A 16,281-nucleotide genomic window follows, 5' to 3' on the forward strand; every position below is an offset into this window, starting at 1 on the left:
TTTTGGGGCACTACTCCCCATCAAACCTTCTGTGGAACGTTTTGTGGTCCCAACGGATGCCCTAAGGTGGGTGGGCGGTTTCATAAATACCTCAATACAATTATGATTTTGACTTTCGATCCGTACGAAACTGCTCCCGATCTGGAAGTAAACACAATCACGAGTTTGGCAAAAACATTCGCCGGTTTGATATTTCAATACAATTATGATTTTGAGTTTCCACCCGAAAAACCCCGTTTTTATCCACTCCAAGGTGGGTGGGTCGGAGGTTTCATCAATTTCTCAATACAATTATGATTTTAATTTTCGATCCATACGAAGTGTTTGGATATGCCCTTTCTCGCTGGCAGATTAGTCTGTATTGGGTGTTACGTGAGAACGGTGTCTGTATTTGTTTACCTTATGAGTGTTTTTATTTTGTTATGTTAATGGTATAGCATTACTTTGTGATTGGAATAATCCTGTTTGCAATGAAAATATAGATTGAATTAAAAGCAGAATGAGGAAATTATATGAGGGGTTTTCCACCTATGAAATTATTGGATTCAGCATTTGCAGTTTCACCATTGGCATGCAGCTTACTTCTGTTGGGGTCAGCTGCAGTAAGTGTTTTTTTGCCCATCTCCTTCACAAACTGGCTGTCCATGCCTGATGTTTGACTGAAGGTGTCACAGGAATGTGGAATGTATTGGTTCATGGTATGGTATTTGCTGTTTTTAACCCAAATCATTCACGAACTGGCTGTTGTGGAAGAAAAAAAACTCACGTTCTTTCAGCAATTCATTTTCACAGAGTTGAATCACTCGAACATACGTATAGAGAGAGGCACTACAGCAATGGTGGAACCCTCTCTAAGTGCCCCCAGCAAATGGCCTTTTTATATGCTCAAACAAACAATGGTGCGATGAGACTGTTGAGCCAAACAAGATAAGGAACTGCTTGTAGTTTGTCTTTAGGTGAGGGAGAAGTGAGTCAGAGTTCAACCAATCAGGAAGAAGTGCAAACATTTTGTTCAAGGTCCGACATTGATGACAGCCTCAGGGAATGGCCACTCTAACACTTTCCCAGGGCAGATAACATTCCAAGCTTCTTATCCAGTTACTGTGATACAAAGCAGGTGCATATAGGAGCTACAATATATTTAAGTATATAGTAAACAAGAATATATAAGTTATTTAATCATGTAGTATGATATGTGAGGGCATGCACTTTGCCTTTGTTGGGATCAGTTGCAGTACTGGAACTCATGTGATGTTTCCAGGTAATTAAATAATTCTAGGCAATTTGATTAATACATATTAAATTATCATCACGAAAAGCAGATATATTTACTTTATAGAACACAAATATAATAATGAAAATGTATATTCCCAATGAAATCCTCTCAATTATTGCATATTACATGGGTTTGATCAATATTGTGAAATGTGGGCAGAATGCCTTTATTTTTTCAGACCTGTTACAACTATTAATGCTCCCTTGAGAGCTCCATACATAGTTTATTCCACTTCCACATTCCTCCCTTTTGTCCTTTCAAAGGACAAAACAATGACAGAATTGGACCATCACCTCTCCTAAAACTTCATATTGCCTGTGTCTGCAACACGGGTCATCCTCCTGGGCAAATTTCATAATCTTCCCAAGGTCCCAATGTAGGTTTTTATTAAAATACTATGGGATAGCTTATTTTACTTATGGATCCAAAACTTGTCTCCAGCATAAACCTCTTTTCTTAGCCATCCTGGCAGTATCTTTTCTTGAGTCTCCGAAGGAGGTCTTCACCCATCTGGGCAGAACTCATTTCTTCCTTTTGAGGAAGGCACTCGTTCATGGCAACAGGAAACTATTTCAAATGTTTCAGATGGCTCCTTTTTGGATTTCAAGCATTTTCAAATGTCTGATTTGAACAACATTAGCTCAACAAGTTTGCAAAGTTGTTCTCAATCAATTTTAAATGCAATTTACATGGGAAATAGAAGCAGTATAAATTCAGGTGGATTTTACTTTCAACACTCAATTATGTCAGATCAGGTCAGATCTGTGACCTGCTACAGGTATCATGTAAACCTGTGCTAACCTATTCCATGGTCGGGTTGTCAGCGACTAAACCGTCTCCCCCACCAGGCTTTTTGGTGAGGGGGGTGTTTGGATATGGAGACCCAGCAGGATTAAAAACAAAACCTGTCAAAGGGCGGAGGAGCTCCTTGTGAGCCAACGGCCATCCATATCTAGTGCCCAACCGTGTCTGCGGACGTCCTCCTGCAGTTGGGTTACTTTTTATTAGAAGGTTGGAGGCAGGATTTGCACTCCGGCCACCGAAAAACCGTTAATTCCGCAAAACACAAAAAGGCAAAAAAAAAAAATCTGAAAACCCACTCCGTGGGAGTACCTCCTGTGCAGCTTCCCTTCGCAGGGCAGTTCACGGGATGACGGGATTGGGGCAAAGCCTTCGGGACCCCCAATCTTTGTTGATAGGAGGGAAAACCACGGGGTAACATTCCTGGGTCAGATTGCGGAAGAGTGTGTCGGAATGGTGCTGAGGTGTCGTCCACCAGACGGCGGTCTCCTTGGGTTAACCTGAGGCGGTCCTTTTGGGTGGGTGCCTGGAATGTCCGATCCCTAAGAGAGGATGATCACCTGTCTCTGTTATCATCTGAGCTCAAGTGTTTGGAAATCGGTATTGCAGCATTCTCTGAGGTTCGGAGACCGGATTGCGGCGAGATAATGGTGGGTGGTAACACCTACTATTGGTCTGGTCGCTCGGATGGTTACCATACTCAAGGAGTTGCTGTAGCTGTGTCCAATAAGCTGACCCCAATGATAATTGAGGTAACACCGGTCAATGAACGTATTATGAGACTCAGGATTCGTCACTCCTTCGGTGTCATTTCCCTGATCTCTATCTATGCTCCGACTGAGGCGAGTAATCTCACCGTGAAGGATGCATTCTACGCCACACTCGAGTCTGTGGTTGATCAGTGCCCCAGACGAGATACACTTCTAGTCTTGGGGGATTTCAATGCATCGACTGGAACTGACAGGGATGGTTATGAAACATGTGTTGGTCCCCATGGATCAGGAACTATGAACCAGAATAGTAGCACTAAATTCCTTGACTTTGCAAGAAGTCATCGACTTAGGGTGGCCGATTCATGGTTTCAGCGCCCACAAGCTCATCGCTGGACTTGGTATTCCAACGCTGGCGGTGTGGCGAAGGAGATTGACCATGTCCTCTTTGATGGTCGTTGGAGGATGATCCAGAATTGCAGGGTCCACCGGAGTGCTCAGTTCCTCAATACTGACCACCGGCTTGTTGTGGCAACTCTAAAGCTGCACCTTAAATCCGGGAGAATGGTACCATCCCAGCCCAGCCTGGATGTTGGCAAGCTCAAGGATGAGAGGGTAGCTGAGGAGTTTGCGAACAGCCTGTGTGGACATTTGGGGGGGGGTCTGGGTGCTTTGGGGGGTCCTGAAGAGTTGTGGAGTGCCTTCAAGACCACCGTCCTTGATGTTGCCCGTGGATGTCTTGGAACTCACCGCAAGGCAAAGAAGAATTTTGTCTCTCAAGGGACACTGGATACCATTGACCAGAGTCGCAGGGCCAGGCTGAATGGCAGAGCTGAGCTGTTCAGGGAGCTGAGGCGTAAAACTGCAATTGCACTAAGGGTGGACAAAGAGGCCTATGTGCGAGGAATCTGTGAGGGGGTAGAGCATCACCTGTGGACAGGCGATTCTCGTCCCGCTTACAGGGGAATTCGCGCATTGCGTTCATCCAAGCCCAACCCTCGGAGCACTGCAGTTAGAGCAGAGAGTGGTAGGCTCTTGACACAGGAGTCTGAAGTGAAGGCCCGCTGGGCCGGTTCCTTTGAGCGGTTGTACCAGGCTGATCCCCCAGCTGTCGAGTTGGACGTCAAGGGTGTTACAATCCCTGTTGCTGACCCTCCAATCAACTGTGGTCCACCGCTTGTGGAAACATGGGCTGCGGTGAACCAGTAAAACTCCAGGGATCTGTGGCATCCATGCTGAACCTCTCAAGGCTGATGAAAATGCTGCACTCGTGGCGTTGCATGCAGGTTTGTGCTCTGCCTGGAACACAGGCATCATCCCAACTGATTGGAAGAGGGGCCTTGCTGTCCCTCTCTGGAAAGGGAAGGGTGATCGCCAAGACTGCAACAACTACTGAGGGGTGAAGCTGCTCTCAGTGCCGGGCAAGGTCTTTGCTCGGATAATTCTTGATAGGGTTCGCCACCATCTGCTTGAGCACCAGTGTCCAGAGCAGTCAGGCTTTACACCAAAGAGGTCAACGATTGACCGTATCCTTGCTATTCGTTTCCTCACCAAACGCAGACGAGAGTTTCGGCTGGGGCTGCTTGCAGCCTATGTTGATCTCTGTAACGCATTCGATTCAGTGAATCGGGAAGCCCTCTGGAGGATGCTTGGCCTTCGTGGGGTGCCACCAAAACTGATCGATCTGATGTCTGAACTCCACTCTGGTACTGAGAGTGTTGTGAAATGTGGTGGTACCATCTTTGACTTATTTCTAGTTGTTGCTGGAGTTTGTCAGGGGTGTGTACTGGCCCCCACACTTTTCAGCACTTGTATGGACTGGATTCTAGGGAGGATGTTGGAGAGATCAAGCTGCGGTGCATCGTTTGGGAATGTCAAGATCTCCGACCTTGATTTCGCAGATGATGCAGTCATCTTTGTGGAGACTTTAGATATCCTTTTGGGGGCCCTCAAGGTGTTGAATGAGGAGTCGGAGCCTCTGGGATTACGGGTTTCTTGGGTCAAAACTAAGATCCAGGCTTTCAATGACATCTTGGATGCTGCTGTCCTGTCTGCGTCTGTTTGTGATGAGGATGTTGAGGTCGTGGAGACATTCACTTACCTTGGCAGTGATATTCATGTCTCTGCTGGCTGTGAGTCAGAGGTCAATGGACGTCTGGGTCGGACCTTGGGAGTCATGGATTCACTGGATCATGGGGTGTGGCGCTGCCGGTACCTGTGCGTGAGGACGAAAGTCCGAGTCTTCAGGTCCTTGGTGCTTCCAGTCTTGCTCTATGCATGCGAGACTTGGACTCTGACCAAGCATCTGAGATGGAGACTAAATTTCTTTGGTACCAGGTCTCTTCGGAGAATCCTTGGCTCTCGCTGGTCGGATTTTTTGTCCAACGAGCGGTTGCTAAGAGAGACTCGGATGAGATTTGTTACCTGCTTGGTCCTTGAGCGTCAGCTGCGGCTGTATGGACATGTGGCTCGTTTTCCTGACGCTGATCTGCTCACCAGATTCTCTCAGCGAGGGAGTCTCGTAAGTGGAGGAGGGAGGCCAAGGGGCCGACCACATGCCTCGTGGTTGCAGCAGGTTGACCGGCATCTCATGGAGATGGGGATGGGCCTGGCATCTGCCTAGGGGATGGCCAGATGGAGGCCCCTGGAGTACCGGTGAAAAGTGGACGCAGCGACGCACTGTTCTGGCACATACTCCCATACCTGACCAGACTCAATAACATCAGCTTGTTTGTGCACATTTTATCAGCATACATATCTTCCATTTCTATCTGGAGAAATCCCTAAAAGGCCTCTTCCATCATCTCCAGGACCATTTCAATTTCTGCAGGCTGTGTAACCACCAACGAGTTCACACCTGTCATCATACATTTTGTTAATAATATTAACAAGCATTTCACAATCACAAAAATGGCAACAATTAGCATAAATCCAATGAAAATAAATTGAAGTATCTCTGCTCCCCATCTGCCAAACATTCCCTTTAACTCAGACCCAAATTCCCATCCTTTGTTATAGTCATGGTATTTTGCACCTTCTGCCTTAATTTTTTTTTTGCACCCTCGAGTCTGGATTTTCAATTTGCTCTGAGTTATCAGGGATATATGTGCAACATTCAGACCCAATGACAGCGCAGGTTCCACCCTGTGCTGCAAGCAACAAGTCCAATGCAATGCAATTCTGCATAGTCACTGTTCGAATGGTGACCACTTCAGCATCAATATCCGCTAAACTTCGCATTTTCATTAGCAAGCAGTTCCAAAGCAGCCGCCATATCAATGAGTTCACAAGCCACCTTCCAATTGCCATACAAAGGAAAGGTGATCATGAAGAATCTTTCAATCTCGATAATGGCTCTTTTACTCCGACTTGAGGTTTGAAATGAAGAATTGGTAAGCAAACGCATATGAGGTATCGCATAGCCCAAATAACAGGAACCCGACCATTCATAAGGAAGCCAGGGATAAGCCCTATACCCACACATTAAATACATGTCAATTAAAGCTCTTTGTGGTTCCCTGAACCTTGCCCATGACTACAAAGTGTGGAGGTTGCTTGCAAAGGTTGTAAGGTAGGTAATACCCATTTGCAAAGTTGGTACAATTATATGCACCCTCACTAAACCTCTCTTGCATTGTTGGTTATAAAATGCAATGGGCCTCAGCACAGAACCATCCCTTGCTCTGCTTCATATCATCCTTCCCTCCTAAAGCTGCAAGGCAAACTGCCCATTATTGATTATCCCAGCTCGGTCTGGGTGCCTCTTCCAGTTCTAGCATCAAAGCGCCTCAGTTGTTTTCATTCCAGAGTTCACGTCTCCTTGGTACTCATCCCATTTTGTGGTCATTTCAAAGCTGTTTCAATTTCTTCATTACAGCACATTCAAATTCCTTTTCATAAAACAATTATCCTTCATGCAAAGTAAAGCCCTTTTCCTCACAGCAAGTTATTGGGTTGAAAGCTACCTTTATTTGGACACTTTATATACCTATTTAATTTCAGTTACCTTTGACCCCTGTATCTACCTTCATAACATTTCCAATTAACTTTCATCATTCCATTTAAAAAAAAACTTTTCATTTCATCACTTTACTTTGTGTTGCATGTGGGACATGGATGCAAATCCAGCAACTACTTTTGCTCATGTTCTGGGCATTTTGTAGTGAGATGGCAAGGTTGGAATTAATACCATGTGTATTAACTCCGTGCAAGCCATCTGGATGTGAATGTGCTCTCTTCTTAGCAGCTAATTGTCTTTTACATCTGCCCTTATGTGAGCGTAGGTGTCTATGTATTTTTTAATTTATCGTAAAATTTTCCCCCAGTCCTGTTAGCATAAGAATCAGTCGAATTGAGCTGCAAATACCATGGCACCACAGCCAAAAAGAAGTAAAGCTACAGCAACTGTAAAACATACAATGCCTATAGAAAGTACACACCCCCTTTCAAAATTTTCACCTTTTGTTGCCTTATAGCCTGGAATTAAATTGCATTAAAATAGCACTTTTCCCACCCTATGTACACATTGTCACCCACAACTTCCAAGTGAAAAACAAATTCTACAAATTTCATAAAATTAATAAAAAATATAAAACGAGAATATCTTGGTTGGATAAGTCTCCACCCCCCTGATAATAGCAATTGCAAATTAGCTTTGGTGTTAAGGCCCAGTCACACCTTGACATTTTAGCCAGCTTATGCCGATTTTTGGAAAATTTGTGTAAAACGCTGGTACACGTCGAATACGTTATGTGTCAGTTTTGATAATATTGAGAGCACGCTGAAAAACACTGCCCTACGTCGTAGTACGCTGGCTTTAAACGTTGTACTTTTCGGTTGTCCTCAAATTTTCCATGCTTGAAATTTTAAGACTTATGCCAGCGTATGACTCACACGTTCCGCATAACGCTGGCCATAAGTTGTAGCCACGTTACACAATCGTTGACACACGTCGACACGCGTTACTTGTAAGGTACTCATAAGTCGAAACACGTCAAGGTAATGGCTTGCGTCAGTGTTCCAGACTCCCTGGGGTTTTTGTTTTTTTTTTCTTCTTCGGTATGACGGTGATGTCGACACTTCGATTTCTTGTGCGGTTATAATATAATATAATTAAAAGGCTGCCGCTCAACAATTTAAATCATAACCGCACTAGAAATTGAAGTGTCGACATCACCGTCCTACCGAAGAAAAAAAAACAAAAAACAAAACAAAAACAGGGAGTCTGGAACACTGACGCTAACCATTACCTTGAGTGTTTCGACTTATGAGCACCTTACAAGTAACTTTTGTCGACGTGTGCCAACGTTCGCATATCGTGCGTACAACTTATTCCCATCGCATGCGGAACGTGTGTCAGACGGCAAGTACGTCGTAAAATGTTTAACACGTTTATAATTACAAGACATACTCCACTTAATACGGCATATGATAGCGTACTTTAGCGTTTTATTCATGCATACCAAACTTACCCATACCGTATTCGACGTGCGCCAGCGTTTTAGACGCATTTTTCAGAGGTCGGCATACGCTGGCAAGATCGCCAAGGTGTGACTGCGATGTTGACACTTCCATTTCTGCGGCGGTTATGATTTGAATCGTTGTGCTGCAGCCTTTTAATAAGCTACGTCATGTCATCGTCGGCGATGCGTGCAGCGCGCTATGCATAAGTTAGACTATCGTTGGGCATAGGTTGGGAAGGCCGACAACAGGCTCAGCATTCGTTGGTTTAAGTTAGCTATAACACAACGAAATGTTCTGTGTCTGTTACTAATATGTTATGCATATGACCAACTCATTATGAATACGTCCGAATCTTAAAAAAAAAACATCAAAAGTTCAACATAAGCCAGCGTTTTACATACATTTTCATACGTTGCCATTGCTGGCTAAAACGTCAAGGTGTGACTGGGCCTTTACCAATCACCTTCAAAATCATACACCAAGTTAACTGGTCATCACATGTGTTAAATTGTCATGATTCTGATTATTTCAGAATAAAATCAGATGTTCCTGCCAGTTTCCTCTGCTGGGTAGTGCATTTCACAGCAAAGACTCAACCAAGAGTATCAAGGCGCTTTCAAAAGACCTCTGGGATAAAGTTGTGGAAAGGCACAGATCAGGGGATGGGTATAAAAAAATATTTTAAAGGCCTTGAGTATCCCTTGAGCACAGTCAAAACAATCAGGAGTGGAAGGCGTATGGTACCACCAAGACCCTGCCTAGTTCAGACCGTCTCTCCAAAACGGATGACCAAACAAGGAGGAGACTGATCAGAGAGGCCACCAATTGGCCAGTGGAAATTTTGAAAAGAAGCTAAATGCCTTCATGGTAAAGACTGGTCACTGCATGCATGTGACAACAATATCCCAAGCACTCCACAAGTCTGGCCTGTACGGTTGGGTGGCAAGAAGGAAGCTATTACTCAAAAAGGCCACCTTGAGTCCCGTTTGAGGTATGCAAAAAAAACACTCAAGAGATTCTGAAGCTATGTGGCAAAACATTTTGTGGTCTGACAAAACGAAGATGGAACTTTTCGGCCTAAATGCAAAACGTTACATTTGGTGCAAACCCAACACAGCACATTACCCAAAGAACATCATCCTGACTGTGAAGCATGGTCATGGCTGCATCATGTTTTTGGAATATTTCTCATCAGCAGGGACTGGGGCATGTGTCAGGATAGAAGGGAAAATGGATGAAGCAAAATGCAAAAATATCTGAGAGGAGCAAGAGCAGAGGAGCAGGTTTTTAGGACACGTGGGTTGATGCCCTCTGGACCGGTTGCAGAATCTGAGTCGAGGTTTGACAGCAACATCTCCACCTTGTCAGAAGAAAAGGACACAGGGTCCAGGGACAGTTGTGTGTGACTGGGTAAGGTGGGTATAGAAAGTGATGGGTTTCAGACACAAGATTTAGATGCAAACACCGAGTTTAAGCATTCAGCCTTTTCACTTACGGTATCAGCAGTGTGGCCATTTGAGGTAAGGGAGGGGATGGAGGGGGAACATACACCAGAAATTGATTTGATTAGACTCCACCAGGATTTGGAGGAGGGAGAGAAGTTTGAGAGTTCAGAATTGAGATTAGAAAGATGTTGTTTTCTGGCTCTCCTGAGGGTAGATACACACTTGTTCCAAGCTTTATGGAAGGAATTGAGATTGCCTCATGGATAGCAAACCCAACTGAGGGTAAAGGCAAGTTGTTTCAGGACAACTGCCTCATCACAAGCTTCAGTGAACCAGGGGTGGGAGGAAGGATAGGATAACTGATGATGAGAGGGGATAAATCTGTGCATGAGGGAGAGCAAGTTTCTTTGAAATAATTCCCAGGATGAGTTGATGTTGGAGAAAGTCACGATGTGAGACCAGTCTTGAAATTTGATGGCTGCTTGGAGACCCTTACAGTCAGCCTGAGTGAAATGCTAGACTCGACGGCGCTGAGGTGGTTCTCTGATAATAGCCAGAGATGTTTACTTTGACAAGCATGTGGTCAGAAGAACTGATGGGAGCGGAGGAAGAACAGCAGATATTTTCATGGAAATTTGTCAACATCAGATCCAGACGAGATGGAGTACCATTGGTTGAGATCCGGGTTGGGAAGTTGACCAATTGAGTCAGTCTCAATGACTCGCAGAAATCTTTTGCTGAAGTGCCATGACAGGTGAGAGAGGTACCAACACCTAGCCAACTGGCATGATGACAATTGAAGTCACCACATATGAGGAAGAGAGAGTTCAGATGAGAGGACAGAAGTAGGTCCATGTTTTCGGAAAGTGAGGTATTAATGGAGTCATCACTGTTTGGTAGATGTTGCAGCTCACATATAAACATGAGGTGGGAGTGGAGGGGAAGCCGTAGCCAGAGGTATTCCTGGGGGTGTGGGGGAGTGAGGGCAGTGCATGGAGAGTGAGGAATAGAGTCTTTGATGAAGAGAGCAACTCCTCCACCAGGACGAGGCTCAGGTCTGTCATACTGGAGGAGGGAGTAACCAGGGTTAGATACTCGGGAGTCAGAGACGTCTTGAGGGAGGAAAGTTTGTGAGGCAGATTATGTCTGGTTTGTCAGTGGCAACCTGTATGGAAAGATCTGTCAGGTTTGAGTGAAGGCCCTGGATGTTTGAGGTCCACACTGTTAAGGAAGAGGGAGGGGAGGAGGCTTTCAGTATTGGGGAGGGGAGGGAGTTCAGGACAGTTGGTGAAAGTGTGGGAGATTGTAGATGAGCTCGGGGAGGAGGCCGGATGAGGAGGAGAAAAGGCTATGTGTTGCTGTGTTGAAGTACAGTTTTGAGTAATAAGAGAGGGGACAGAAGGCAATTGAGGATTTTGAGGAGGTTGAGTGATGAGATGGAGGTGAGAGGGCAGGGTAAGGAGGCAGCTTTGTGGATGAGAGGTGGGGCAACTTTGAGAAGGATGAGTGAGGGGAAGAAGGGTGAGTCGGGAGAGTTGAGGGAGAATGGTGAGGGGGGAGTTTTTGAGAAATGTGATAGTGAAGCTTGGAGGGGAAAGAGTGTAATGGTTGCTTTGAGAGGGAGGTATGAGAGGGGTGAATTGGCACTGAAGTTGGAGAAAAAAAAGGATGATTGAAGGAAAGCAAACATGCATAGCAGACTGGGATCTTTAAATTGTTTAATTCAGACATGTGACTAAAGACATTTCTTGAGGGATGCAATAAAGATGAATTAAGAGAATGGAGAGAAGAAATGTTGCAACAGTTGGATTTTTTTTCGACAACGTATGAAGGAAAGGTCGAATTGAGAGCAGTCTGTTGAAGTCGAAAAAGAGTAGTGCATTATGATACAGTAATTAGAACCACACGTGTGAAAGAGGAAAATGAAGCATTATAAGAGACCTTCTTCTTCTTCTTCTTTTGGCTGCTCCCGTTAGGGGTCGCCACAGCAAATCATCCATCTCCATTTCGCTCTATCCTCCACATCTTCCATTGTCACTCCAACCACCCGCATGTCCGCCCTCGCCGCATCCATAAATCTCCTCTTTGGCCTTCCTCTTCTCCTCCTACGTGGCGGCTCCATCCTCAGCATCCTTCTCCCGATATACCCCGCTTCCCTCCTGTGCACATGTTCAAACCATCTCAATCTCGCCTCTCTCACTTTGTCTCCAAACCGTCCGACCTGTGCTGTCCCTCTAATATACTCATTTCTAATCCTGTCCATCCTCATCACTCCCAATGAGAAGCGCAGCATCTTTAACTCTGCCACCTCTAGCCCTCCTGTCTTTTTGTCAGTGCCACCGCTTCCAAACCATACAACATCGCTGGTCTCACTACCGTCTTGTATACTTTCCCTTTCACTCTTCCAGATACCCTTCTATCACAAATCACTCCTGAAACTCTTCTCCACCCACTCCATCCTGCCTGCACTCTCTTCTTCACTTCTCTCCCACACTCTCCGTTACTTTGGACAGTTGATTCCAAATATTTAAACCCATCCACCTTCACCACCTCAAGCCCTTGCAATCGCACCATTCCACCACCCTCCCTCTCATTTACGCACATGTACTCCGTCTTACTCCTACTGACTATCATTCCCGTTCTCTCCAGTGCGCACCTCCACCCCTTGAGGCTCGCCTCAGCCTGCTCCCTGCTCTCACTACAGATCATAATGTCATCCGCGAACATCATAGTCCATGTCGACTCCTGTCTGATCTCGTCCGTCAACCTGTCCATCACCATTGCAAACAGGAAAGGGCTCAGAGTCGATCCTTGGTGCAATCCCACTTTTACCTTAAACCAGTCTGTCATTCCTACCGCACACCTCACCGCTGTCACACTTTCCTCATACATATCCTGCACAATCCTCACATACTTCTCAACCTCTCCCGACTTCCTCATACAATGCCACAACTCCTCTCTTGGCACCCTATCATAAGCTTTCTCTAAATCCACAAACACACAATGTAACTCCTCCTGGCCTTCCCTATACTTCTCCATCAACACTCTCAAAGCAAACATCACATCTGTGGTGCTCTTTCCTGGTATAAACCCATATTGCTGCTCACAAATCATCACCTCTCAACCTAGCTTCCACTACTCTTTCCCATAACTTCATGGTGTGGCTTAACAACTTTATCCCTCTGTAGTTACCACAGCTCTGCACATCACCCTTGTTCTTGAAAATCGGAACCAGTACATTTAATCTCCACTCCTCCGGCATCCTCTCACTTTCCAAGATTTTATTAAACAATCTGGTTAAAAACTCCACTGCCATCTCTCCTAAACATTTCCATGCCTCCACTGGTATACCATCTGGGCCAAACGCCTTTCCACTTTTCATTCTCTTCATAGCAGTCCTCACTTCATCCTTACTGATCCACCCCACTACCTGATTCACTATCTCCACCTCTTCCAACCTTCTCTCTCTCTCATTTTCTTCATTCATCAGCTCCTCAAAGTACTCCATCCACCTTCTCAACACACTCTCCTCACTTGTCAGCACATTACCATTTGCGTCCTTTTTCACCCTAACCTGCAGCACATCCTTCCCAGCTCGGTCCCTCTGTCTGGCCAATCGGTACAAATCCTTTTCCCCTTCCTTTGTATCCAACTTCTCATACAGCTCGCCATATGCCTTTTCCTTAGCCTTCGCCACCTCTCTCTTCGCCTTGTGCCGCCACTCCTTTTACTCCTGTCCTCTTTCTTCATCTCTCTGGCTATCCAAATTATTTTTCGCCAACCTATTCTTCCTTATACTTTCCTGTACTTCCTTGTTCCACCACCAAGTCTCCTTATCTTCCTTCCTCTGTCCAGATGTCACACCAAGTACCTTCCTAGCTATCTCCCTCACAACTTCTGCAGTAGTTGCCCAATCGTCCCACACCTCTTTATCACCATCCAACGCCTGTCTCACCTCCTCCCTAAATTTCACACAACAGTCTTCCTCCTTCAGCTTCCACCATCTGGTCCTTGGTTCAGCCCTCACTGTCTTCCTCAACCTCACCTCTAAAGTCATCCTACAGACCACCAATCGATGCTGTCGAGCTACACTCTCCCCTGCCACAACCTTACAGTCACTAATCTCTTTCAGGTTGCATCTCCTATTTAAGATGTAATCCACCTGTGTGCACTTTCCTCCACTCTTGTACGTCACCCTGTGTTCCTCCTTCTTCTTGAAATACGTATTTATCACTGCCATTTCCATTCTTTTTGCAAACTCTACCACCATTTGCCCTTCCACATTTCTCTTGTTGAGACCATACCTCCCCATCACCTCCTCATCCTCTTTATTCCCTTCCCCAACATGTCCATTGAAATCTGCTCCAATCACCACTCTTTCATCCTTGGATACACTCTCCACCACTTCATCTAACTCACTCCAGAAATCTTCTTTATATTCCATCTCACACCCCATATGTGGGGCATATGCACTGATGACATTCATCATCACCCCTTCAATTTCCAACTTCACACTCATCACTCGGTCAGACACTCTCCTCACCTCCAACACCCTCTTGACATAATCTTCCTTCAGGATTACCCCGACACCATTTCTCCTCCCATCCACACCATGGTAGAACAGTTTGAAACCACCTCCAATTCTCCTCGCCTTACTCCCCATCCACTTGGTCTCTTGTACACACAGTATGTCCACCTTTCTTCTCTCCATCATATCAGCCAACTCTCGCCCTCTGCCAGTCATCGTCCCAACATTCAGAGTTCCAACTCTCACCTCCACACTTCTACCCTTCCCCCTCTCCCACTGCCTCCGGACTCGCCTTCCCCGTCTCCTTCTCCTCCTTCGCCCAGCAGTAGCACAATTTCCACTGGTACCCTGCTGACCACCGGTACCGGTGGCGGTCGTTGGTAACCCGGGCCTCGACCGATCCGGTATGTAAATTCGTTTTGTTGTCCGCGTAATGATTTGGCATAGGTTTTTACGCCGGATGCCCTTCCTGACGCAACCCTGGTCGCCTCTTACGACACACAGGGATTATTATTTTATGATAGAGATTGCATAAGATTAGGTGAAGAAAAGGTTGAACAAATGATCGTGAGTTGAATGGTGAAGTTGGATCGGTAAACGCAGAGGGTGGAAACAGATCACGTGGTTATGGGAGAACCATGTGGTTGCGGGAGGTGTTTAGGTAAAAGTGAATTTATTTATTATTTATTTATGTTTTTCACAAGGATTGTGTCAGGTTGAGAAAAGGAAAGGTTGAAGTGAAATTGTGCAGGTGTATGGTGAATTTGGAATGGTAAATGCAGAGTGAAGCTGATGGATCAATGAAAAGTAACAGGAAGGGGTGAAGAGACACGTGGTTACAGGTGGTGTATAGTTGGGAAGGATGCAAGGAAATTTTTATTTTTTGATGGATTTTTGAAGATTAGATAAGATTGGAGAATGGATGGTTGTAGGAAGAAATCGTAAAGGTAATGGTGAGAGTGGGTCAGCTCAAATAGAAGAAAGATGGTATGCCGGCAGAAGGCGGGAGAGGAAGAAGAAGAAGGAGGATCGGTACTCGTGGGTATAGAGCGAGGAAGGGTTGTTCTTTTATCTTTGTTTTTTAAAAATTTAAGACAAGAAACAGAGTGTGTTGTTGGGAGGGATGGTGGGCATTGGGATAATAGGAATTGATGGTAATACGGAGAGAATACAAATAAAATGAACGTACACCGAGACGGGAAGAACGAGTTGGCCTCAAGGTGTTCGAAAAGACAAGGTTGACGAAAACTCACAAAATAGCACGATTTTTGAAACAAAACCGAACTAGGAACACACAGTAAACATGTATGTGAGAAAATAAACAGTTAAAACGTGACAAATAACGACTGGAAACTTAACTTTGAGAAAGTCGGCAGAGACCCATGAGAGAACCAGCCGTCCCTTCAGACCCAGAACTGGAAGTACTTTGCTCATTTTGATGAAATTGTTTGAAAATGTTTGTATTCATGGAATGGATGTGTATCCAAAATAAATAAATGAATAAACAACAAATATCAAAAAAACTTAAACACAGCAGTCATTGAATAGTTGGGTATAATATTCCAAAAACACAGCAGTAGTTGAATCGTCAGATATATTGGGCCAAAATCACAGCAGTTGAATCGTCCGGCATCCAAAACCAAAATCACAACAGTAACTGAAAAGTCAGGCATACTGTACCAAAAACACAGCAGTCGTTGAAGTCAGACATACTGTGCCAAAAACACAGCTGTAGTTGAATAGTCAGATATATTGCACCAAAATCACAGCAGCAGTTGAATAGTCAGACATCCATCCATCCATCCATTGGGACCATACTCTGTGCAGAGCGTTGGTGCTGCCGAAGCGGTCTCCTTGACTATTGGGCACAATCTTGGATGGGTCGCCATTCCGACACAGTATACCAGCATGCTGGCACTCATTTTGCTGACCTCGGAAGGATGACAGGCTGAGTTAGCCCCACCTGGTATTAATTCAACAGCTGAGTGGGATTTGAACTCAGGACTCTAGGATCTCAAGCTAGGATCTCAAGCCCACCACCCGAACCATTAAGCCAAC

The 16,281-nt window shown here is 45.2% G+C and overlaps 1 protein-coding gene across 2 annotated transcripts in view; it reads left to right on the forward strand.

Annotated features, from left to right (window-relative positions):
- The window catches only part of LOC147022555 (LIM/homeobox protein Lhx9-like), a 219,712-nt gene that overhangs the window by 202,494 nt on the left and 937 nt on the right, over positions 1-16,281 (forward strand). Inside the window, exon 7 of one of the 2 annotated variants that reach the window (XM_085887244.1) lies at positions 1-66. The exons of the other annotated variant lie outside the window; for it this stretch is intronic. Coding sequence (XP_085743370.1) covers positions 1-66 — 66 coding nt within the window. The remainder of the gene's footprint in view (positions 67-16,281) is intronic. 2 annotated transcript variants of the gene reach the window in all.

This window comes from Eptatretus burgeri, chromosome 7 (assembly GCF_056783735.1).
Source record: "Eptatretus burgeri isolate ZD-2024b chromosome 7, Ebu_testis_v1, whole genome shotgun sequence".
Classification (NCBI taxonomy): domain Eukaryota; kingdom Metazoa; phylum Chordata; class Myxini; order Myxiniformes; family Myxinidae; genus Eptatretus; species Eptatretus burgeri.